Below are 23864 nucleotides of genomic sequence, written 5' to 3' on the forward strand. Positions count from 1 at the left end.
GTTGCTTTGTTGGTAAAAACCGACAGGAAATGACATCGCAACGGTTTGGCATCGGGTCTGAAGGGAATTAAATCTCCATGATTAAAGACAGTGGATTAAGGAGCGGTGTGAATAGATCCAGTGTTCAGCACCGGCGTGGCTTTTGTGCAGAGTGTGTGAAACGCAACACAAAAGGCGGCGGGTGCCAATCAGAAGCCTTCCTTCATACTGGTGTAAGCTGGGGAGGGACCGGGTGAACGAGGGGGGGGGGGGTTTGGATCCACTTCAGGGTGAAAAGATCGTAAATCTTTCTCGGAATTAAGTTCTAAGTGTTCGGATGTTCTTACATTACATTTTTACATCAGTTCAGATGCTGTATGACCAAAAGTATTTGGACGCCTGACTTTAAGTTTGTCGGACGTCCCATTTTTAAAAAACTGATGGTATTTAAACCAAGTGACCTCTGTGTGATCCGTTCAGCTAGAACTCACAACACAAGACTTTGAAGTATGTCTGTGGGAATTTGTGCCCATTCAGTCAGACGTTGACACCGTTTGTATTATTGGACACTGATGTTGATGTTCCAGTTCAGACACTGGACTTTCTTTAACACAGCTTTTGGGCCTTGCTCAAGGGCCCAACAGCAACCTGGCAGTGGTTGGGCTTGAACCAGCGACCTATTGATTACTAGTCCAGTATCTTAATCGCTAAGCTACAACTGCCTGTTTCTTTTGTATAACTGATTTATTACACTTGTTAGCAAATGTCGTGGCTGAATCACATGAGATTAGAAGTGGTGTCCCAATACTTTATCCATATAGTTAGTTTATGTGAAAGCCTGAGCAGTTGAGCATGAACTCTCTTAATTGTGGAACGTCGTTAATTTAAACCAGTGCGTTCCTGTGTGTAATTTAATGTTTGTGTAACACCCAGAGTGCAATAATTACAACCGGTCCAGCACGCTCGTTCACACCAGTAAACGAAGCCGTTTAATACCGGTAAAGCAACAGTTTGTGTTTGTGTATGATAATAGTGCACATGAACACGCCCCGGGTTTAATATCTGTTCAATGCCGACTCGTCTCGCCGGTTCCACACTGAACCGTTTATTTACACATCTTTAAATCTCTGGTTTTATCTGCTGAGGCTTCGATCTTCACTCGTTCTGTAACCTGAAGCTTTTCTCTCCCTCACAGTTCAGTTTCACTTCAGTGAAAACATGCGCATTTATCCAAACAAGACTTTTTAGTTCAGTTTTCATGTTCTACTACTGGCTTATTATGGTCAGGGTCACGGTGGGTCTGCTTTCCTTGGAAACACTGGGTGCAATGCAATAACACACCCAAGACTGGACTCCAATCCATCGCTGGGCCTCGGCCAAAGACACATGGCCAATCATGTGTGTATGTAGACGCCCGACTGGTCGATAACACTGCTGGGGATTTGAATTCTGGATGACAGCGTTAGTTGGTTAGTATAATGTACCGCTGTGCCACCCTAGCGTCTGTTTCATTTTCATAAGGTTAATTTTTGTTATTATTTATTATTAGTAGTATTGGTATTGTTGTTGTTGTTTATGTTTTTATTGGTATTTATATGAGTGGCACAGTGGTGCACTGACTAGTACTGTCCCCTTACAGCAGGGCCTGGGTTCGATTCCCTACTTGAGTTCTTTCTGTATGGAGTTTGCATGTTCTCCCTGTGTCTGTGTGGTTTTTCTCCAGGTGCTCTGGTTTCCTCACAGAGGTCTAAAGTCCATTATTATGATTATTGTTTTGCTTTATTACTAGGTCACCTTTCCTCCTAGGTCAGATTCATTATTAGATGCAAGTAACCTAAGCTTACATTACAATAGACAGGTAAAATAATAGATAATAATAGGTTTAGCATAGATCATTTTTCATGACTCCACTGATATTTCACTCAGTAATATTAGACAATATTATTCACCAAAGAAAAGCAGAAAAATAGACAAATTGAAAGATAATTGGGGAAACATTATTCCAAATCCAAATGAAGTTTGCTACCAATGAACAGCCTACCAAAGGGTATGATATGGGGTCTTTTATTGTGTTTTACTGTTAAATACAATTAAATTATACAGATAAAAATACACTGAATCCTCAGTCTATAAGTGGTACTAATTTCCATGTTCTTGTGTATGGATTAAAAGGCATGGCCATGGTTAAAGGGTTTGTTAGATGTTTTTAGCTGACTGCAGGAAATCATGATTTTATATGGCTGGAGTTCAGGGCGTGTGGATGTGTGTTTCCACTAGAGGGTATAAGAGTCATTCAGATAATCACAGTCAGTTCTTGTCCCTGTATGGTTTGCCTGTGATGAGTTGTAACACGGTTTGAGGTGCATGATTGGCTTCGCATTAAGTGTTTCCAGGTATGCTCAGGACTCACTGCGACTCTGATCTGGATGAAGATGTTACTAAAGCTAAATAAATACTAGTACTTGGAAATAAAAGTGTTAGTCATTGTAAAAGATCCAACAAACATGAAATAGTCCATACTGATTTGTTTGACTTTGAATCACTCGTTTGTATGGGTGAGGGGGCACAGTGGGTGCCGCAAGGCAAAGTGGTCCTGTTGGGTTAGGTTCGATCATCGCCTCTTATCTTCTTAGAAACATTTAAAAGGTTGGTTTGGGGTTGTTAATTACCTCTAGATGTAAGTGAATATGTGAATTAATAGGAACATGTCTTAAATGTATTCCTGCCTTAACCATAACGATGAAGCGTTTAGTGAAAATAAATGAGTTAAGTTTATAAAGCGGAATTCATTTCTTTGTAGAGTCGACTCTTCACATTTTGAGTCGATTCCGTTTTTCCATTCGAGTTAAAGCGAGTCACTAAACGAGTCACTCGATGTCCATTCCCTGTAAATAGAGAATCGACTCTTTTCGAATCGCATCCTTGATCCAGAGATGGGTGTAGTGCGCGTGCGCACTGCAGGAGTCGCTGAGTTGGGAGTCGAGGCAGAGTCAGTTGACTTGCAGCGGGCTGTGAGGAGGGCTGTATTATTGTTTTCGTCTCTAAATAACCATTTTATTTTTTTATTTTTTAATCTTATAACATTGTCGTGAAGTATTCGCGTAAAACCTCTCAACTTCTGACGTGTTGAAGTTGAGTTTGAAAGTAGTTTATAAAGGCTGGTCCTTTTTTATTTTTGAAATCTCGGTTCGAGGGCAGTTTGTGTTTTTATCCGTTGGTGAGGTATAAATGCTCTTTACCAGGATGGACCTGTTGAACTATCCCTACTTGGACAAAATGAACAACAACATTGGCATATTATGCTACGACGGTAAAACTACTTTTATTTTGTGCTGTTTTGTTGAATCTGAACTTTTGTTTGAGGTAAATTTGAGTCTGAATCCGTTACTTGACAGCATCGTTAGCTCGAGCCACTATAGCTCGGCTGGGTTCGGAAATATTCGGGTTATTTCGGCTTTCACGTTTAAAAAAGTATTTAAAACTTGTTTCATCGTCTGTATGATGGTTTGTATTTAATTATCTTAACTTAGAGACGGAGAAAAGGTTGTACAGTCAAACACAAAGAGTAAAAAAGTAGTAATTAAAGATAGTCAGTTTAAGAAAGCGCTGGTTCGTGAAGCTTCGGCTCGGCTCGGAAATGATCGTTTTTTTCCGGATTGAACACGGTGCAATGGAACGAGTTTAAAAATCTACAATATAATCCTAAAGTTTTGACACATCTGCTAAAGGTCTACGTTTTCTGTTTTGTTTGTTTTGTAAAAATAAGTTCACTTAACGCATCAGGACAGTAGGCTTTATGATATGTTGTGATGTGACCGTTGTTATGCACTATTACTGTTTATTTGCATTACGTTAAGCATTTATAATACGTTTATCGTTTTCTTAATATGTTAAATGCAGTAAATAAACAGATATTGTTCAGAAAAGTTTATTGCTTATAGAGGACGTGCCAATTTCCTCTTGGGATATTTGAAATAACCTTGCAACAGAAGCATCTGCTCGATTACTGTGTAAACTAAATTATTAGATCAGTCTTGTTTGTGGATCGTTTCAAATATCACTATTATATTAAGAATAAAAAGGAATGAATGGACCTCTCAACTATCAAAATTACATTATTACTAAAGTTTGGCTTTACTTGATTTCATTTGTGTTTATGTAGTGATAATGGAGAGACACCAAGTGAGTAAATATTGGTCAGATTTAGTGATGGATCTGAGTGTAACATTCTTATCAATCCCCAACATTCCTGCATTGTTAAAATGACCCAATTCACCAAACACATGTTGCTGTTAAACAGGCCTGATGTGTTTGGTTTGTTCCTGTGTTTGCCTGACCAATAGATGTAGGATTTTCCTACTCTGAGGCTACAGGAAACAGGCCCAGTCCAATGCAATCTCATCATAACTGTGTACTGCACTGATAGGCAAAAAAGTTATAAATCTTACGAAAACATGTCTCTAAAATACAAACTCTAGCAGTGCTTCATGTGTTAGATCACTATCAGGTCGAGGTTTCCATCAGGCCAGTCGTTTCCTCATTCTGAACAGGACGGACAGTTTATTTAAATATTTATTTATTATTACTGTACCAGGATTGTTTAATATATCAGTTTATAATTCAGAGTGAATATGTTGCCCCTTTGAATTTGTAGTCCATTGTATTCCTGATCTGAAAAACAGCAAGCGTGTTAAGTTTAGAAAACCCTCAGGATTAGGAAATGATGTGTGATGTTTGGTTGTCATTTAGTGTCTGAGAATCTTATAAAAAAACACTAAACACACTTTACATAAACAAACTTTACATACATTTCTGATCATTTCCTCTTTTTTTCAACGCTTTGGCTTTGATTTTGATTTTGTACATCATTTTTCTACAGAGCAGTTTGTTTGTATGTGATGCACCTGTCAGATACAGACCAGTTTACAGTTGTGTTTTATGGATCTGATTTACATTTTACATTCACATTTTCATCATTTAGCGGAGGCTTTTATCCAAAGCGACTTACAGTACTTGTGCCAGTATACATACAGTCTGAGCAATTGAGGGTTAAGGGCCTTGCTCAAGGGCCCAACAGCGTCAATCTGGCAGTGGTGGGGCTTGAACCAGCGACCTTCTGAATTTAGCACTTAGCAGACGCTTTTATCCAAAGTGACTTACAGTACCGTGACAGTAAATTGTCTAAGCAATTGAGGGCCTTGCTCAAGGGCCCAACAGGAGCAACCTGGCAGTGGTGGGGCTTTAACCAGTGACCTTTCGATTACTTGTCCAGTACCTTAACCGCTAAGCTACAACTGCCCCAGTCGGATAGGATAGATTAGTACTTAGTGAGACGTGCCAAAATACTATTTTTGTTTTATTTATGAAGAGATAAATAAATAGCCTCAAGTCGGAAGCCTTTTTGTTAAAGCAGCTCAGTGAGATTCTTTAATTCGGCCAGATTTAAAGCTTCACGTCTTTGACTGAGCAGAAACGTAAAATAGTCTTACACTACAGTCATGGACGAATATCAGAATGAGAAAATGATCAATCCCTTTCTTCTAGTCTGTGGACGCTGCATGACTTCACACACATTACTTTACACTGTCTGAGTTTCTGATAGAAGGGGGAGGTGTAAGGGTTTTTTTTTTTACGGCACCACACCGTACCAGCCTTCTGTTATTGGTCATCACTTGTCAAACGCTGAAACGTGACCCAGAACCGTCTGCAGTCCAGACTGTGTCTTACACTGGCGTGAAAAACAGCTTCCTGTAGCCAGACAGTGACCAGCACAGCTTAGTGATGTGTACTGTATTGCGATGTTTAAATACATACAATGTGAATGTGCTATATTTTCATATCGATGACATGACTTAACATCGCTCAGATGTTCACAGTATCAGAATTTACTTTGTTTTTCCTATTCGAGCAGTTTTTTGGGGTTTTACTTACAAACTCGACTTAAATAAAGAAATTTAAGGGACAGCATTCTTTCAAATAAAAGCCAATACTTTAGCTGGTAGCTCACTAGCCCAGTGGTTGTGCTTTACACTGGTTAGACCTTTTTAAAATGCCAACAGAGCTAGTTTGGTTTACATGCCCTGTTAAAACCCGTTCACTAGTTGGTGACAGATGCACTATATATGCTAACATGTGTAAATATGAGAACGTAGTGACCTTTGAGCTGTTAAAGCAGAATTTGACTTCCAAATGAGAGAACTGGCTAAGAATAGCGAGCAGGAACATGTCCAGCATTGATTTTAATACCAAAGCACGCACAATATTGTAGATGTGACCACTTCCCAGTTCCCTCCATTCATGAAGTAGCTGGTTAGGTAGAGAGATGCCTCTTCACTCCTGATTGGTGATTTGGTTTTGCTTATTGAGTGATTTGTACCTTAAAGCCGTAAAAAGTGAGATTTCGTATCCGAAAGCTTGCGAAAGCTTATCTTCTCTCCTCCTTGGCGGACGATTCATCCTGTTTCGTGATAACCGTCCAAAGAACGTCGCTGAAAAGCTTTTAGCAGGAGCAAAACGCTGACAGGACCGAGATAGCTGTGATTGATTCCTGCAAGCTCCGCTGGACGTATTGAGCCGGTGTTAAGCTGTAACTCACCGACAGTGGATGGAAATACTCAATCGTGGCTCTTTTCGCTTGTGTCTAAATCTACTCCAGCTCCTGGACCTGGGAGCATGGCATCATCTCTGTAAATAGACCCGAATGCACGCTGGGTATTCGTGAACTGGAAATGCATGTCGGTAATGTCAGGCAGCCTTCACAGCACATTCATATCATCCCGAGACCAGCACCGCTTACCAGGAAAAGGCTCTGAGCCCAGGACGAGAAGAAAATAATCTCGGCCAATTCAAGGTCACACAGCAAGCGTTAATCGGGTTTCTTATCAGTCATGGTTTTCAATCTGGCACAGTTTATCTTCAAAGCTTAAAGAATAAATAAGATAAGCTAGACCTCACTGCGGATGTCCGAGCGATCTCGGGTACATAACTGGTCATCAGCCAGCAATCCGCATTAGCGTTATTTCACATGTTGTATGTGCAAACAATTCCAGACAGATGTTAACCAGATGCAAACATAATGTTTAACCCCAAATCAACAGGAGTTTGTCTGCTACATCAGTTGGAATAAGGTATGGGTAATGGGTATGGATGGCATGATAAGTTGTGACACCTCTTATTGCCCACAGTATTGTATTATATTATATATATGAGATATATATATATATATATATATATATATATAGGACAGTGGTAGCATAGTAGGTAGAGCTTTGGATTATCAATTGAAAGGTTGAGAGTTTGAATCCCTGCAGCCACTGTTGGACCCTTGAGCAAGGCCCTAAACCCAGTCTGCTCCAGGGGCTGTACAGTGACCCGACCCTGCGCTCTGACCCCCGGCTTCTAAACAAGCTGGGATATACGAAGAAAGAATTTCACTGTACTGTAAAAGTGTATTCGTATATATGACAAACAAAGGCGTTCTATTTTATATGGACTATGGGTGTATCTATAGAATCAGGACAATATAGGGCAGATTGAATGCCTTTATTTTCATATATACAGATATTTTAACCAGAGTTTAACCGAAACCCAGCCTTAATCAGACCGCATAAAATGCTCACTGTCAATTTTTTTCCCTGCAAAACAAAAGCTGAAAGGAGCTGCTAACAATGCGAAGGTGAAACGCAGCACCCACCACCCCTGGCGAGGCTGCCCGTCCTTCTCCCGGCATTCATTTCAGCCATAAAGAGCTCTGATTGTTGTCTGTCTCATGAATGGGTGGCAAAAGGCTCGCTGTGAGGGCCGCTCGGATTTCAGGCAAAAAAAAAAAAAAAAAAATGAAACAGCTTCTACGAACGCCCACGGTGCGATCAACGAGTCAGGAGCAACCTCCCCCCCCCCACTTTAAACCCTCTCCAAGTACATTTTAAAACCCGAGGTGTCTCTCGCTCCCAGCTCACTTTGCGTTGCCAAGTACGACTGTCAAAAGAAGGCTTAACGTCTTTACTCTGCGTACGTGCGGTTATGGGGGGGGTGGCGGCTGGGAGGCGGGCGGCTCACTCATGTAACAAAATCCCATCCTGTCCTGACTTTTGAAGTTCTTAGAAGCGCTCGGCTTTGATCAGTTGTGCCTCTAATGAGCTCCTTTCAGCAGATCAGACGTTGGAGGCATCTCCTCTGACACTGATAGGGATCTTTTATGGCTCCTGGTGTTGGTAGAGCAGGTTACTGTATAAATAAAGAACTCGAACTTTTTCAGTGTAAGATTTGATGCTTTGTGTGAGGAACTGGAAGTTCTCGATTGCTGCACAGTTTTCCACACGGGAGGTCCTGTTATGGGCAGGGGAATTATGATCAGAGTAACAACCTAATCAGCCGTAAGCACGCAGCAGTTGTTCCTTCATCGTAGAGGTCATTAGAGATCCTTGATAGACGTTGTACTGTACGTGATAAGTCTATATGAATTTAAAACATACCCACGATTAGCTGTGCCTGTACGGGAGCGAATAGGTTGAAAATTGTTTGCCAAGGCGTCTGCCTTAGTAATGGATGATCTGGAGAGCGAGTCTCCATCCAGTCGGTAACTACAGGTGTGTCGGCGCGGGCATGGTGTATAGTCTTAACCCTCCTTGCCCAGCTTGAGAACAAAGGGGGGTACGGAGTGCCATCGTTGCGATTTAAACAGAAAGGAATTGGAAACGACTCAGTTGGGAGCAAATTGAAAGGGACCCCTCATAGGGCTTGACACTAACATGATAATGACATTGTAGTGTGTGTGTGTTGTTCTGGAATGAGTGTAGCAGGTGCAGCAGTGTTGTTGGGATTTGAAACCCTGTTCAAACGTACACTACAATACCCTGGTAGCTTTGTTTTGGTGATCACATGGATAAAGGAAAGGCAAGGGCAGGGCATGTTCTCATTCTCGCACGACAGCCTACAAGTCATAGCAATGTTAAGCTCGCTTGACTGTGAGCAGTGTTCCTAACGAGTGTTTGTAAACATCTGGCTTCTATTCTAGCTATAAACTGTAAATACGCTAAACCACTAAACCCAGTGTGCCATCGCTCTAAACAAACATGCTGTACCCGAGCGTCATACTTCAACGATGCCAACCTCGCCAACACAAAATAGTCAGTACCCTTCAATTGTGGCATTCAGTTTCCAAGCCATGGACATTGCTATGCGCCCTCTTTACAGCTGAAGCAGTCTCAGTGCTAATGGAAAGGCTTTGTGTGTGTGAAAAATTATGCTTACTGACTTAAAGGTCACATTTGGCATTCCAATTCATCTCAAATGTGTCCAGTTAGAGTCAGAGCGAGTTCCCCCCTAGCAAACTTGTCAAGCGATGTCTTTCTAGGAACGGTAGCCTATCGGTGTGGTTGTGGCTGTAAACACCTGGACTCAATAACGAGGAGGGGTGTTCACATACTTTTGGCCACGTAGTACCCCCAGAGACGCCTGCACATGTCCTCGTTCGCTCACACATCTCCATTCCTACTGTAATTCAGCCCTAATGGACCTCAGATATCACAATAGCAAGCGACGCCGCCCTGCTCTCCACCTCCTATTGAAAATCCTCTCCGGAGACGAGCGCAGATAAGCTATCATGTGTCGAGCCCCGTTACAGCTCGCCGTCTCTTCTCTATTATCCGCTCACGGGTCCTGCCAAAAAACACTGATGTCATCTGTGTTGCCATGGAGCGCGGACAGGCGAGCCGAAACACGCCAGTCAGGAAAATAGGACACTTGTGGGAGCGGCCGTGCCGCGTCGCCGGGCTGATTTTTGCACCCCTGGTACTCGTGACACATTTAAAGTCCTGCATTTCTATCTGTTTGTGGAGTTTGAGTGAATTTCCTGCATGTCAGGACACTCTGCAAAAGATCTAGAGCTCCTCAGAACAGGCCCCGACGAACTCGGATTTTGGCTCAGCACGGCGAACGAACTCGATTCTGGGTCGCGCTAACCTCATCCCGAGTGGAAAGTCCCAGTTACTTCAGGCTGCCAGTTGTAATTTTCCTGCTCTCCTCCCACACGCTGAACTGTAAATACACTCGCCGCTCCGCTCCGGGTCCCTGAGAACCTTCCTGACGAGAGCGACGACCGATCGGCACCTCGATTCTGCTGCGTCTGGATTTAGATCTGATGTTTCGGTGTGTGAAGTGTTTTAAATAAGACCCGTATCGTGCTGGACTTCACTTCAGCGTAGATCAAAGACACAGACGATCCTTTGATGTGCCAGGATCAAGATCAAGATGTGTCTTTGTTGTTTTGAGTTTCTTCCCCCTGAAATATTCAAAGCAGTTTTAGAAACCACAACACTGTTTTTTTTCTTAAATAAATAAGAGCTTAAGTTCGTATCCCAAATATTTCACCACAGCTGCTGCTCTTTCTCGTGCTCAGTTCCACTTATTACTAGTTTATTAGAACTTATAATTAAAATTACATTATTCTATGATGCGCAGGTGTCTGTGTTGACGTTTACTCCGAGGTTCTGAGTGCTGAATTAATATCAGGCCCCGTCACCAGCAGCAGCTTCTCCAGTAGCTCCGTCAGTGTTCTAGTTCTATAGTGTTTATAGTCAGTTTTATATATTTTATATTTCTCTATCTGTCTGTCTGTCTGTATATCTGTCTTTCTATCTACCTGTCTGTCTATTTGTCTTTCTATCTGTCTGTCTGTATATCTGTCTTTCTATCTACCTGTCTGTCTATTTGTCTTTCTATCTGTCTGTCTGTCCATATATCTGTCTGTCTACCTGCTTGTCTTTTTATCAATCTCTCTGTCTGTCTATCTACCTGTCGATCTGTCTATTTGTCTGTCAGTCTGTCTGTCTGTTAATCTGTCTATCTGTCTGTCTGTCTACCTGCTTGTTTATCTATCTGTCTGTTTATCTGTCTGTCTGTCTACCTGCTTGTTTATCTATCTGTCTGTTTATCTGTCTGTCTAGCTATCTATAGCTAGATAAGATCCATATTTCTGTATATCTGCCCGTCTGTTAATCTGTCTGTCTGCCTATCTGTCTGTCTGTTGATCTGTCTGTCTATCTGCCTGCCTGTCTGTCTATCTGTCTTTACGTCGATCTGTCTATCTATCTGTCTGTCTGTCTGTCCATCTGTTTGTCTCTCTGTTTGTCTGTCTGTCTGTCTGCCTGTCTATTTGTCTGTCGATCTATCTGTTTATCTGTATGTCTGTCTATCTGCCCATCTGTCAGTCTGTTTATTAGTTTGTATGTCGATCTGTCTATCTGCTTGTCTATCTATCTGCTTGTCTGTCTGTCTGTCTGTCTGTCTATTTATCTGTATGTCTGTCTGACTGTCCTATTTATATAATTGGCTAACTGTATTTCGTTCTATCATGTAAGTGGTTGAATGACAATAAAGCTGAGTCTGATATCTATCTATTTATCTGTCGATTTATCTATCTGTCTGCCTGTCTATTTGTCTGTCGATCTATTTGTCTGTCTGTATATCTGTCTGTCTGTATATCTATCTGCTTGTCTGTCTGTCTGTCTATTTATTTGTATGTCTGTCTATCTGTTTGTATGTCGATCTGTCTCTGTCTGTCTATCTATCTAACAGTAGGTGTGTTGTGTGTTCTGTCCAGGCGAGGCGGCGCTGCGGGGCGAGTCCCGAATGCAGGCCATGTCCTCTGCGGTCATCAACCACAGGACGGCTCCTCCCCCCATCAGCCCCAGCAAGAGGAAACACAGCGGTGAACTCTCCGACGACTCCATTGACCCTAACGAGCACGTAGCCAAGATGAGCCGGCTGTTCGCCACGCACCTGTACGTACCATCGCTTCGTTCGGTTATTTACACTCTCACTGTTGTGACTGGCACGGATCACACAGGGCCAGACCTCCTGATCCCTGAGAGTAACTCGTACTCCGGGTTAGATCGATTATTAAAGGCGGAGTAAATGATGTTTTTTTGTGTAACTCGCCTCAGAAGCAAGATAAAGAAAGGAAAGGCAGCTTGGGAAGCGGGCGAAGGCTGGCACCGTCACCGAGGCTTTCGGATTCCTCTCATTCCAGAAGTGCGAGCGAGCGGAGCATGTGGTCCGGCGGCGGTGGCACGTCCGTGTCGTCCAGCTAGCGCACATACGCATTCCCCGCATTCCGTTCCAGCTCCGGTACAGCCGCGTCCAGTCATGAGACATGACGGTCCAGCGCAGAATAACGCACCACGCCGCGAGGACGATTCTGAGCCAGAAATGAACAACAGCAGCACTGAGAGGCCGAACGTTCTCAACATGGCCGAGTGTTTACATCTGCGCTCTGTGAATGAGGTGTTTTTAGACAGGCAGGAGTGGGGGATACTGCACAGACGTGACGTGACGGTAGTTTTACTAATGGCTTTGATAGAAAAGGGATGTATAATATTAGGGTTCAGGGATTTTGGAGTATTGCCTTTAGAATCAGTCTGATAGGAACCTTTCTTATGTCTGTTATGCTATAATCCACGGACCTTGTTTTTCAAAAATCACAGATTTCACAGATTTTTAAAGAAAAGAGCCACGTTTTACATCCGTCAGTAAATTAGACGCATAGATTAAATGATAGAATGAATGGAAGCTACAACACACAGCACAGCTACCTTAATAGCACCTTCTCAAACCCAAACATTCTCGTCCCAAACTCAGTTACTCGAGTCGTGTTTTTAGCTGCTCCAGACTTCCACATCTTGGACATTTTGTCCAACCGACTGCTAACTGAATTGCTGTAGGATTGCCGGTGTAATCGAGCATCTTAAGAGTTTGTTGAGTTTATAAAGTAAGGAATAAACTGTACACAGACAAACTATGAGGAGCAGAAAACTCAACTGGTTTGTTGTTTTGAGACGCAGCACTGAGAGGATCACGTGTGTAGAGAAACACACTTTTATATTGATTATTGAATCCACAAAGGGGCAAAATGCACTTAATACGTAAACACACACATCAAACACTGTCAGCACAGCACATTACAGCTCAGAAACGTCTGTTACACTAACTTAAACCGCCTCATATATGTTAAATCGCTAAACACAAACCTTAAAGTTTACATTTTACAGTAAATTGATTGAAATGAAAGTGATTTAGGTAGTGCCTTATTTATAACATTATCACAAACCCCGTTTATATATACGTTATTACAAACCCCAGGCTAATGCCTGGTTCACACTACACGATTTCTGCCCTAATTTTCGCTCGGCGACTGGTCGGCGCTAGACTTGGCGGCTCGGCGACTGAAGCGAGATTTCTAGCATGTTAAATATCTGAGTCTGAGTCGCCCGACTGGCAATGAGTGCGGTGTCGAACAGCCAATGAGGACGCAGGATACGGTGTGAGGGGAAACGCAGGAGAGGAGTGTAAACAGGTGGGACAGGGGCGTAATATAGTTTATATCAGAATACATCAGCACACACACACACACAAGTTTTACAGTATTTCTGACCTGATCGTTCTCTACAAAACACCCACGCTGCATTGCAAACAATATTTATTAACCTCCAACTCTCTACAGAACAATCCAAGCTGTTCACGTAGCCAAATCCACTCAAACTTTGATCTCTCGCTACTTGTTGACGTGTATTTTTAGACGTGGTGTCATTAAACCCCTCGTCACTTCTCGCGTTTGTTTTCGTGACAGAACGTAGTTTGGGAGAGCAGAGAAGCTCGCCTGCGATCAGCGATCAGTCGTGTAGTGTGAAAGCCACACCGACTTGAAAGACTCCCGATTACAAGAGATCGTGTAGTGACCACTTGGAAAGTCGTGTAGTGTGAACTTGGCATCAGAGAATAAACTTTCAGTGTCCGAGTCTGCGTCCGGCACTTCTGCAGCTTCATTTTAATTCCGCTTTTATTTACAGCCAGTGTAAAGTTGTCGCTGTGGGCGTGCAGCCCAAGTGGGTTCGAAACACAGCCGGGTATTTTTATGCCCACACTCGCAGCGTGTGCAAAACTGCACATCTCAGCAGCACCATGCCGCGTCGTGAATAAACAGGCTTTGATATTTAAAAAGGCGCATTTTTATTCCTATTTAAAACAACAACGGTGGGGAAAAAAGTTGTCCCAGATTACCGCCTCTGTTTCTTGTAAATCGTCTTCGTGTAAGTAAATGAAAGTTGAGACGGTAGCGGGTTGGATATGCTGGGATAAGTTCTGGGATATTTTCCCGCTCCTCTAAAGCGGCTTGGTAATAATTCAGGAGGAAACGTTTTATTCCACCGAATCCAGAATCGAGAAACACGTCTCTGACACCCGACACCGAGGGTTCGAGGCAGCGGTGCAGGCAGCTCAGGTTTCTATTATTGTACACCAGTAGGAAGGGCGAGCCCTGCGGCCGGAGAGAGAGAGGAGACGTGGGGGTTGGGAGAATGACTCTCTCTTTCCCTCACTGAGCTGTTTTGTGAACTTAAACTCTATCCTGAAGCACTTGTTTTGGGACGGGAGTAATAAAAATGAAAATACGACTTGGAATATAATATAAAAAAAGGATACAATAAACAGAACGAAACATTATATGTGTTAAACATGGTGTAATAAATGAATACATACATTTTTGGGACCTGATTTAAACTTTACTCTGCGGCAGTGTTGCCGTCGCTGGTTGGAGGTTCATTTTCCTTTAACCGTTTATCCCAGGACACTTCCCGATTTTGTCGGAGCACTTATACTCTCCTAGCGTTGACATTGCAGTGCTGAGAATGTTCTAACCACCTTGTGGGGGTCAATAGACGTGTACAGTTTGTAACTGTATACCCACAAGTTCATCTGTGTGGTAAGTGTAGGTTAAATAATAATCAGTGAACGCAGAAACCGGATAGGTGTTCCTAATAAAGTGCTCAGTGAGTGTGTGTCATTATAGCGCAGCCCTAACTCGATTTTCCACTTTATTACCTGCATTTGAAGATAGAAACCGAGACAAACAAACGCAGCAGATCTGCAGAGGATTGAGTGGAAGTTGGAAGAGGAGTCAGACGTCCACGTGATACGCGGCATGTTCTCGTTTTCAGCGCCGAGCAGAAACAAAGGCGCTTTTATCCTGAGGCCCAGAGCGAGCTGGAAGCCTGCACCGGCCTGTCGCTCCACCACAGGGAAAAGTCCCTCAATCACCACTCAGTCCACTTTAAACACAGCCCACTAACACTGCTCTGTGTGTGTGTGTGTGTAGTTATACAGCGTCATGAAGCAGAATTCTCTGAAGCAGAAAGTGTCGTTTTTAAATATTGTAAGGCGTGGACGTGTTTGGCACATCACAGACGAAGAGAAGCATGGAAACGAGGTTTGACTCTAAGTCTCATTACTTTAAGCCCTGCGCCGCAGCGGAGCGCCGAGCCGTAACGTTCCTGCCAGAGCAGTCGAGTCGTGGAAGCCCTCGGCTGCCCGCTGGGAAATTTCACAGCGAGTATTTCTCATAGCTGCGGACGCGGCCAAACGGGGAGTGGAGGAGAGCCAGCGCCGAAGCGGTTCGGCCTGATGAGGTCATCGCTAGCTGCCAAATTTCTGCACGGTGTTTTCCTGCAGAGCTGCAGAGTGAGCTCAGAGTCGAAATCGCCGTTCTGCCGTTCAGATTCAATTCGGTGCGCAAAACATCAACGGCAAACGTTTTTAGTGCCGGGAGTAATAATGTAATCCTGATAAACGTTTTGGGACTTTTTGTCCCTCTTTTTTTTTTTATGTTCTATTTTTTCCAACTTTCTCCCCTAATCAAGTCGTGTCCAATCACCCTGATTGCTCCTCTATACTGGTTCGACCCTTCACCGCTGACTGAGGACGCCTCTCGACTGACACGCGCCCCCTCCGGCACGTACAGTCAGTACAGACTGCATTTTTCACCTGCACGAGTCGAGTTCATACACAAACGGGCACTGTGTACGGAGGGCCACACCCCCATCAGCATCATTCCTCAGCCCTGTTCAGGCGCCATCAGTCAGCCAGCAGGGGTCGCAGTCGCACCAGTTATGAGGACCCATGATCCGACTTTCTTACCCTCTAACCCTGAACAACAGCCAATCGTTGTTCATGTGGCCGCCCAGCCCAGTCGGAACGATGTATTCGAAACCCCAACCTGAGCGGCGACTTTTCATCCTTTTTAAGCTAATTCTGAATATGTGCACATTTATCTTAAATGGAAAATGCTAAACATTCTAGAAACGTCTCGTATTAAAGATTAGATTATCGTTTGAAAGAAGTGGAAAAGTGGGTCTGTTAAAGACTCATATATTTATAAATGATAGAGTAAATAGAAGCTACGATACACGGCACAGCTGCCTTAATAGTTGAATGTAAACCTAGAACATCCAGCGCCGGTGCGAGGCTTCATGTTCCGTCTCGTCCCGGCGTCCACAGAATTGGTTGTTAGTTTTTCAAACTCAGTTACCCGAGTCGTGATTTTAGCTGCTTTACACTTCCACATCTTGGACATTCTGACTAAGCGATTGCTAACTGAATTGCCGTAGGATTGCTAGGACGCCTCATAGAGCAGATTAACCAGTAAACGTGATTCACTTGCACGCTACTCGAATGAAAAACGTTAAATACTTGAACACAAACATTCAATTTGAATTACACAGCAAATTGCTGTTAATATGACACAGGAAACGACTTGTTTCACAGTCCGTGATGCGATTTTAATCAGGTTACAGTTTTTAACGTACAGTCTGCACTACAGACTATATATATATATATTTTAGCGTCTCCAATTGCCCAATTGCGTCATGCTTCCTCTCCAGAACGAAGCTAACCCACGCCCCCTCTGACACATGGGCAGCAGCCATGTGCATTTTGTCACCTATACTTTGACGAGTGCAATGCGGATCAGCACTGTGTACGGAGAGACACACCCTGACAGCACTCTTTTCCCGTCTCTGTGCGAGCGCCGTCAGGCAGAGCTGAGATTCGATACGATGTATTCGAGATCCCTGCTCTGGTGTTCAGCCACCTGAGCGGCTACTTATATGTTTTTAACTAGTGGTCAACCAACATCCTGGTCCGGTATTGGATTAATTTTTGCCAAATATATTTATTGCCAGTAATGAGACTCATACATGCCATATGTGGACAAATCATAGTTATGTGTATAAAAGCACTAAAGTGGAATTATAAGCTGATAAGATAAACTTACTATAATAATAATAATAATAATAAATGTGCTTTTTTTTATCAGCAGGTTCCTGTAACAGTGAAAAGTCACATCTGACTGAACCCAAATGATTTAACTCTATTGTACCTGCACTTATTTTTACAGCGTGACTGATGAGTGTGTGTATCCTACAATACACTTACAGCACACACACACACACACACACACACACACAGTTAAACTGACAGCGGCGCGGCTGATGGGAAACAGCGCTCGGCGAAGCCCACATCTCTCAGAGTTTCCAAAACTCCGTCCTGTGTGAGGCTGTGTTTGTATCCTGTGGTTCAGCCTTTCCTCGCCTTGATTCCTTCCAGATGTTTCCTGTATCTCTAAGGGCGAGGCTGCTCCGACTTGAAGGAGGAATAAAGATCCAGCGCGCCAAGATCGTAGGGAGTTTTTTTTTTTTGTCTCTGCTGGTAAAGCTATTGTGAGAAAATGTCCTCGTTTTTATTGCCTCTGGAGTCTCCCAGCGCGGACGTTACCCCAATAAAACCCCGAAGTGGGCAGCCTACCTCTGTGCGCGCTCTGATCCCCTCCGATCGACGACGTTCCAAATCGTAAAAGCATCCGAATCTATCAGCGTTATGGACGGCAGTATTTCTCTCAAGGGGGCGATGGAGTGAATGTGGATTTCTACTCGAGCGTAAATGACATGAGACCGACGGCGATAAAGCCCGCGTTAAAAGAAAGATTGTAGATTTTTAATATCAGAGTTGAAATATTACCGAATCATTTTTACAGTGCGGTTCGCTCCGGTTCTAAAATGAATGGCAGCCCTGGAATCGCCAGTTTAAGACGTCACAGCTTGTTCCCCCTAATTGTACGCTGCGTATAACCAAAGACCTTGTAAAGACCAAAGAGAAAAACGTAATGGCTCCATGCCTCTGAGGTCGGAGCGCTGGCTTCATGTGTTTTCCCACTACGTTTGAGCCAAATCTGCCCCCGAACATGTCATTCGATCCCATTAAAACGACTCTCTGTAGAGTAATAAATCTCAAAGTATATAATTTAACCCTCATTTTTAAACCTAAACATGAGATACAAGCACCTGCATACAATTCGTTACAGTAACTCAGCTCGGTGACGGTGAGGATGCCAGCATCCAGTTAGTATCAGTTCCAGTCGAATATTTAAGTAATTTATACCGTCTTAAATAGAATTTTCCCCCAATTTAGTAAACATTTTTTAATATTTCACCTGTAATGTTGCAGACCAAGGAGGGCTGTAACTAACACCCACCCTCCACAATGTGTGCAGTACAGTCACGCACCGATCTCCATTACCCCCCGTCTTTGTGCATTTACATTTTCAGCATTTAGCAGACACTTTTATCCAAGCAATTGAGGCTTTAGGGCCTTGCTCAAGGGTCCAACAGTGGCAACCTGGCACTGGTGCCCGGACGGCCGATAGCAGAGCTGAGATTCGAACTCACAAGCTCGAGATGTCAGCGCTGTCGGGCTAACGTGCTTTATCGCTGAACCACCCAAACCCCCGTTTGTAGTTGGACTTAAGTTAAAATAGGTATTAATTTTGCTTTTATGAGGACCAAAAGCTTGTGATCACTACAGGAGATGTTTCTGTGTAGCAGCTTTTTGTGACAAGCTTCCATAACAAATCCTGATTCATTTATTAACAGTCTGAGTAAAATGATTTCTTAGTATTTTAAAATTTCCCCCTGTTGCGGCTGGCGTGGATTTCACCAGCTCAGGATTTGCACTCTTTTTGGTCACGTTTAGCTCCCGCTTGACTTAATCAGCAGGCATAAATCCTACAGAACGTCTCCGAGCGCCGCTTATTAAGCCCCTTTGCCTTCCTTATTTATTTCTCTCGCACTCGACTGCTTGCCAAGTTCCAGATCCCCGAGGCCTTTCTTGTGGGGGACGCTGGGCTGCGTTCGTGCTTTCTTGGCAGAGATGAAAGTTGGGCAAGAACCACCTCGTTTTCTGTGCCTCACTTAATCAGAGGAGATGAAAGGACCAAGTGAAGTAAATACGAGCGGGTCGGTTCTTTATTTCTTTATTTCTCTGGTCTGTGTTTATACCGAGTCGTTAAGCAGACGCAGTAACTAAAGCAATTCACAAAAACCTGCGAGTAAACAAGAAGATCCTAGAAGGTTTATCTTATTTAGCTCTCAACCTCTAAACATTCCATATTTAGATGGTTTAAACCTTCCTCTGATGCCTTGAGGTCCAGTTCTGATCCCTGGTGCCTGTTGTAGGTGTTTTTTATAGTGGACAAGAGTTGCATGGGCACTTTGACTGGACGTTCACCTCAGATTAAAATGATCTGCAGTTTGAGCCACAGTAGATCTTCTGTTGGTCCCTTCTAGACACTGTAGCCTTCATGTTTTCTACCATAAACAACCTGTCAGAAGATCGTGGCTCGTCCCTCCCCAGACCACTGTCGGTGGGTACTCAACACCCCCCTTTCTGTTTCAGAAACGCTTCAACACAGTCGTCTGGCCATAACAATCCGCCCCTATTAAAGTCCCTCAGGTCTTTATTCTGATCAGATCTGCTGCGTTTAACACGTGAACTACGAGGAACCTCCATCAACACGACATCTAACAGATCCCTCACCCTCACATGCACCACTGCTACCAAATAAGCATGCACACATTTTTGGTGGGTGGTCCTACTATTGTGGCTCATCGGTGCATATCAGTGAGGTTAGCTTTTTAATGTTTCTGATTCCACCTCGTCCTTGTCGCTGTTTGAACTCTGATCACAGTTCGCAATCCCTTGATAAAACGACAAATTAGTGTGTGTGTGTGTGTGTGTGTGTGTGTGTGTGTGTGTGTGTGTGTGTGTGTGTGTGTGATCTGCTCCCTGGAGATGGTGGATGAGGAGGATTGCAAAAATGTGCAAAAAAAAGCCTCGTGTGTTTACGTTCAAGTCTCTCTGCTCTTTTCATCGGTTGTCACAGAGTTTTGTGGTAGCTTAGTGGTAAGGTGCTGGACTAGTAATCAGAAGGTTGCTGGTTCAAGCCCAACCTCCACCAAACTGCCATTGTCACTTCGGATAAAAGCGTCCACTAAATGTCGCAATCGCAAATGTAAATGTTTATTTATATTCCATCGGACTAGAAAGCAGAAGGTCGATGGTTCAAACCCCACCACTGCTAGGTTGCCACTGTTGGGCCCTTGAGCAAGGCCCTTAACTAGGGATGTAACGACGATGCACCACAAGGCACCACGATTCAAATCAATTTGACATGTATAATGAATCGATATTCACTTTACACAGCAGAGGGCGCTGGCGCTATTCACCTCGCCTGGCTGACGTCACTGGCGCCATACGCCTGGTTGCCAGATTTGAGGGTTTTATGCCTAATTGGGCTTAATTCAAAATTGTTTTGCATAGTTTGTACCTACCTCAGAAATAAAAGGACATTTTTTATTTAGATAAATAAAAGATAAGCAGAAATATAGTATTTTATTTTATTTTTTAAGATAAATAATAAAAGGAAACTTATAAACTTTCAATTTCAGTTTAAAAAATCGGGAAAAAATCGTGTCATGAACCCAGTATCGTGAATCGCATTGCATCGTGGGTAGAGTGTATCGGTACATCCCTACCCTTAACCCTCAACTGCTTAGATTGACTGTCACAGTGCTGTAGGTCGCTTTTGGATAAAAGCATCTAATAAATGCCAGAAATGTAAATTTAATGTAAATTACAGTCTGGTCCAGTATACAAACATTTACATTTACTCATCTGACCGTTGAGGTTAAGGACATCGGAGCCAGGATTTAAAAAGGTGTCCACATACTTTTGTTCCTATATAGAGAACTTTTGGTCTTACATTAAACACAAAGCAACAAAACTCCCAGTTTAAGTTACTTCATCTGTTTGTTTGATGATTTGTTGTTAAAACTATTAAAAGCTTAATATTTTGGCATTTTGAGTGAGCTTGGCCAGGACAGTAGGTACAACTAGATGAGGAGCTTTTGTATCTTACTCTGGTGTGGTGTTTAGAATGCAGCAGGCCTCTACAGGAAGTTTGAACCTCCGTGAGGTGTAAAACTCGCGCCTGGATCCTGGAATAATAGCCGCCTGTGTGGAGTAAATCACTCAGAATGGGTAACAGTAAAATGGGAAGAAGGAGTCATGTGTTCCTCTCCAGCAGGTTTCATTCACCGAGCGAGAGCTTTTGGCAGAGAAATGAGCGCCTCTTATTCTTTCTCTCTCTCTCTGTGGGGAGAGACGTTTCCGGCGGGCAGAACGGTCCACCCCATGGTGCTTTTCCTGCCAGCTCGGTTGCCGAGAAACAAACTATTTCGAGGATCTCGGTCGGCACGGCTTAAAAAATATAGACGCTCCCCAGAAGAGGCCTCGCCGCATGGGGCGTGTGGAAGTGTACTGCAGACTCCTCGTTCTGAAATCTGAGTGGAGCTTCATCCTTTGAAGTTCTAAGTTTCATAGCTTTAGAGACACCAACATTATTTTACATTTACATGTTCTGCATTTAGCAGGAACTTACAGTACTGTAACAGTGTATTATCTAAACAATTGAGGGTCAGAGGCCTTGTTTAAGGGCCCAACAGTGGTGACTGGCAGTGGTGGGGCTTGAACCAGCGACCTTTCGGTTACTAGTCCAGTACCTTAACCACTAGGCTACAACTGTTTGATGTTCGTACAACCCACAACCTGGTCGGCCAGACCTGAGACTATCACGCATCCCCTCTGACGTGTACAGTCACCAGTAGCTCTGGTTCGAGAGGTCTATGAACTTTACTAGTGTGGGCTTCTCCACAGCACAGTTCACAAGGTTGGGTGCTTGGCCAGGTCGGTAGCAACACCTGGGATTCCAAGACACCAAGGGACATCCTTACCTCGAGCATCGGGGCGCTATGGTGCTACACGGGAACCCAACGGACACGGTTTGCTTGGTCTGGGAGAGAAAGGGAAGGTCGGGTGTAATTGCGACCTCAGCCGTCTGGTTCGAGCTGCCAGCACGATATTCGGAGGGTACATGTAAAGCTTAGCGTGACTCTGTACGTGTTACAGCTCTCTGTAAGAATCCACCGCTGGTAGGTGTTAAGAAGAGACGAGGGACTGCACAAGTGTGAGAGGGGACGTGTGATAGTCTGTGGCTCTCCTCGGCCAGCGCACGCAGAGAAGTTGAAATTGGAAATTAATAGATGAATAGGCCGCTTTTATCCCCAGCGACTTACAGTACTGTGACTGTATACAGTCTGAGCAATTGAGGGTTAAGGGCCTTGCTCAAGGGCCCAACAGGAGCAACCTGGCAGTGGTGGTGCTTGAACCAGCGACTTCAGTCAAAACAGTTTAATTATTTAATTATTCAATATTTTGTACTCCAGTTGTCCTGCTAGCTCACGAGCAGGCGTCCGCATACTTTCGGCCATAACGTGGACGAACCGCAGCGCACAGTGTCTACGTGTTTGTGTATAGATGCAGCACATCAGTCAGTATTTTATTTCCACTTGAACATACGAACACAATTACGAGTCCCACAAATCATGTCTGAAGTGGAGCAGCTCCTGCAGCCTGATGACCCACATCCCTCCCAAATTCAGGATTAAAAGCAGCACTTCCTGTCTCCAGCGCTGCCCTAATTAAAGCCCGGGCTCCCTCCCCCAGTTTCCGCCCCGTTGTCTGGCCCCGCTCGGCTCGGCTCGGCTCGGCTCTGCGCTCACTCAACGGTATTAAATTCTCTTCCTGTGAAGCGTACAAAAACCAGCGCCCCTCACCGGGCCCCGGCTCAGCTGGCAGCGGGACGCCGTTCCTCCAGGAAGAACCAAATCCTACAGACCTGCACGTCCGTCCGTTCTTACAGGAAACAAGAGGAAGAGAAAAGAGACAGGAGCAAGAAACTTTGTATTATTCTTGTTATAAACGATCAGTAGATAATAAAACCACAATATAAGTCTGGAAATGTCACAGCTTTCATCTACACCAGGGACGTCTGAACTACTGTTGAACCTGCAGTCAGGGTTATTGGAGACACTAAATTGCCCTATAGGTGAATGTGTGTGTGTGTGTCTGCCCTGCGATGGACTGGCGCCCCGTCCAGGGTGTTACTGTGTGCCTTGCGCCCATTGAAAAGCTGGGATAGGCTCCAGCACCCCCCCTCGACCCTAATTGGATAAGCGGTTAAGAAAGTGAGTGAGTGTACTCGAGTGTATGTATATATGATAGATAAAGGCGCTCCATTTCTTAACCCGACACACTGGTCGATGTTATTTATTTTTATTTTTATTTTTTTTTTTCCCCAAAATTTTTGTCCCCCAGTCTAGTCTTGTCCAATTATTTTGAATGCGTCCTCAATACTGATTCGACCCTTCACCGCTGACTGAGGTGGTCGATGTTATTTTTAAACGTCTGTGCTCAGTGTTGTGCAGTTTATAAAAAAATAGTGCAGCTTTAAATATCTGCGAGTAATATAGGTTGTGGACCGGTGTTCCATCCAGGGTGCGTTCCCTTTACATTTACGTTTACATTTTAGGCATTTAACAGACGCTCCTATCCAGGGCGACCTACAGAAGAGCTTCCACAGTAAACCTCCTACTCTAGTTCAATGCCTAGTTCACACGACACGATTTTTCCCCTGGTCGGCGCTAGATCTGCCGGCTCGGGAGCAACTCGGCGTTCGCTCGGCGATCGGAACTCGGCTCTCCATCGCCGTGTGTGAACTGCCCAACAACTCGATCCGAGCCGCTCCGAAGAGAGATATCTAGCATGTCAAATATCTGGATCTGAGTTGCTCGACTGGCAATGAGTGCTGTGTCGAACAGCCA

At 43.9% G+C, this 23864-nt stretch overlaps 1 protein-coding gene across 2 annotated transcripts in view; it reads left to right on the top strand.

Moving 5' to 3' along the window:
- vgll4b (vestigial-like family member 4b) overlaps positions 1-23864 on the top strand; it is a 31470-nt gene that overhangs the window by 5205 nt on the left and 2401 nt on the right. The window contains exons 1-2 of one of the 2 annotated variants that reach the window (XM_062986966.1): positions 2997-3289; positions 11582-11762. In XM_062986966.1, the coding sequence (XP_062843036.1) occupies positions 3208-3289; positions 11582-11762 (263 nt within the window). In that variant the 5' untranslated portion in view covers positions 2997-3207. Of the gene's footprint in view, positions 1-2996; positions 3290-11581; positions 11763-23864 lie in introns of those variants that run through there. The other variant, XM_062986967.1, reaches the window with a different exon arrangement.

The sequence above is a fragment of the Trichomycterus rosablanca genome, chromosome 24, assembly GCF_030014385.1.
Source record: "Trichomycterus rosablanca isolate fTriRos1 chromosome 24, fTriRos1.hap1, whole genome shotgun sequence".
NCBI lineage: Eukaryota > Metazoa > Chordata > Actinopteri > Siluriformes > Trichomycteridae > Trichomycterus > Trichomycterus rosablanca.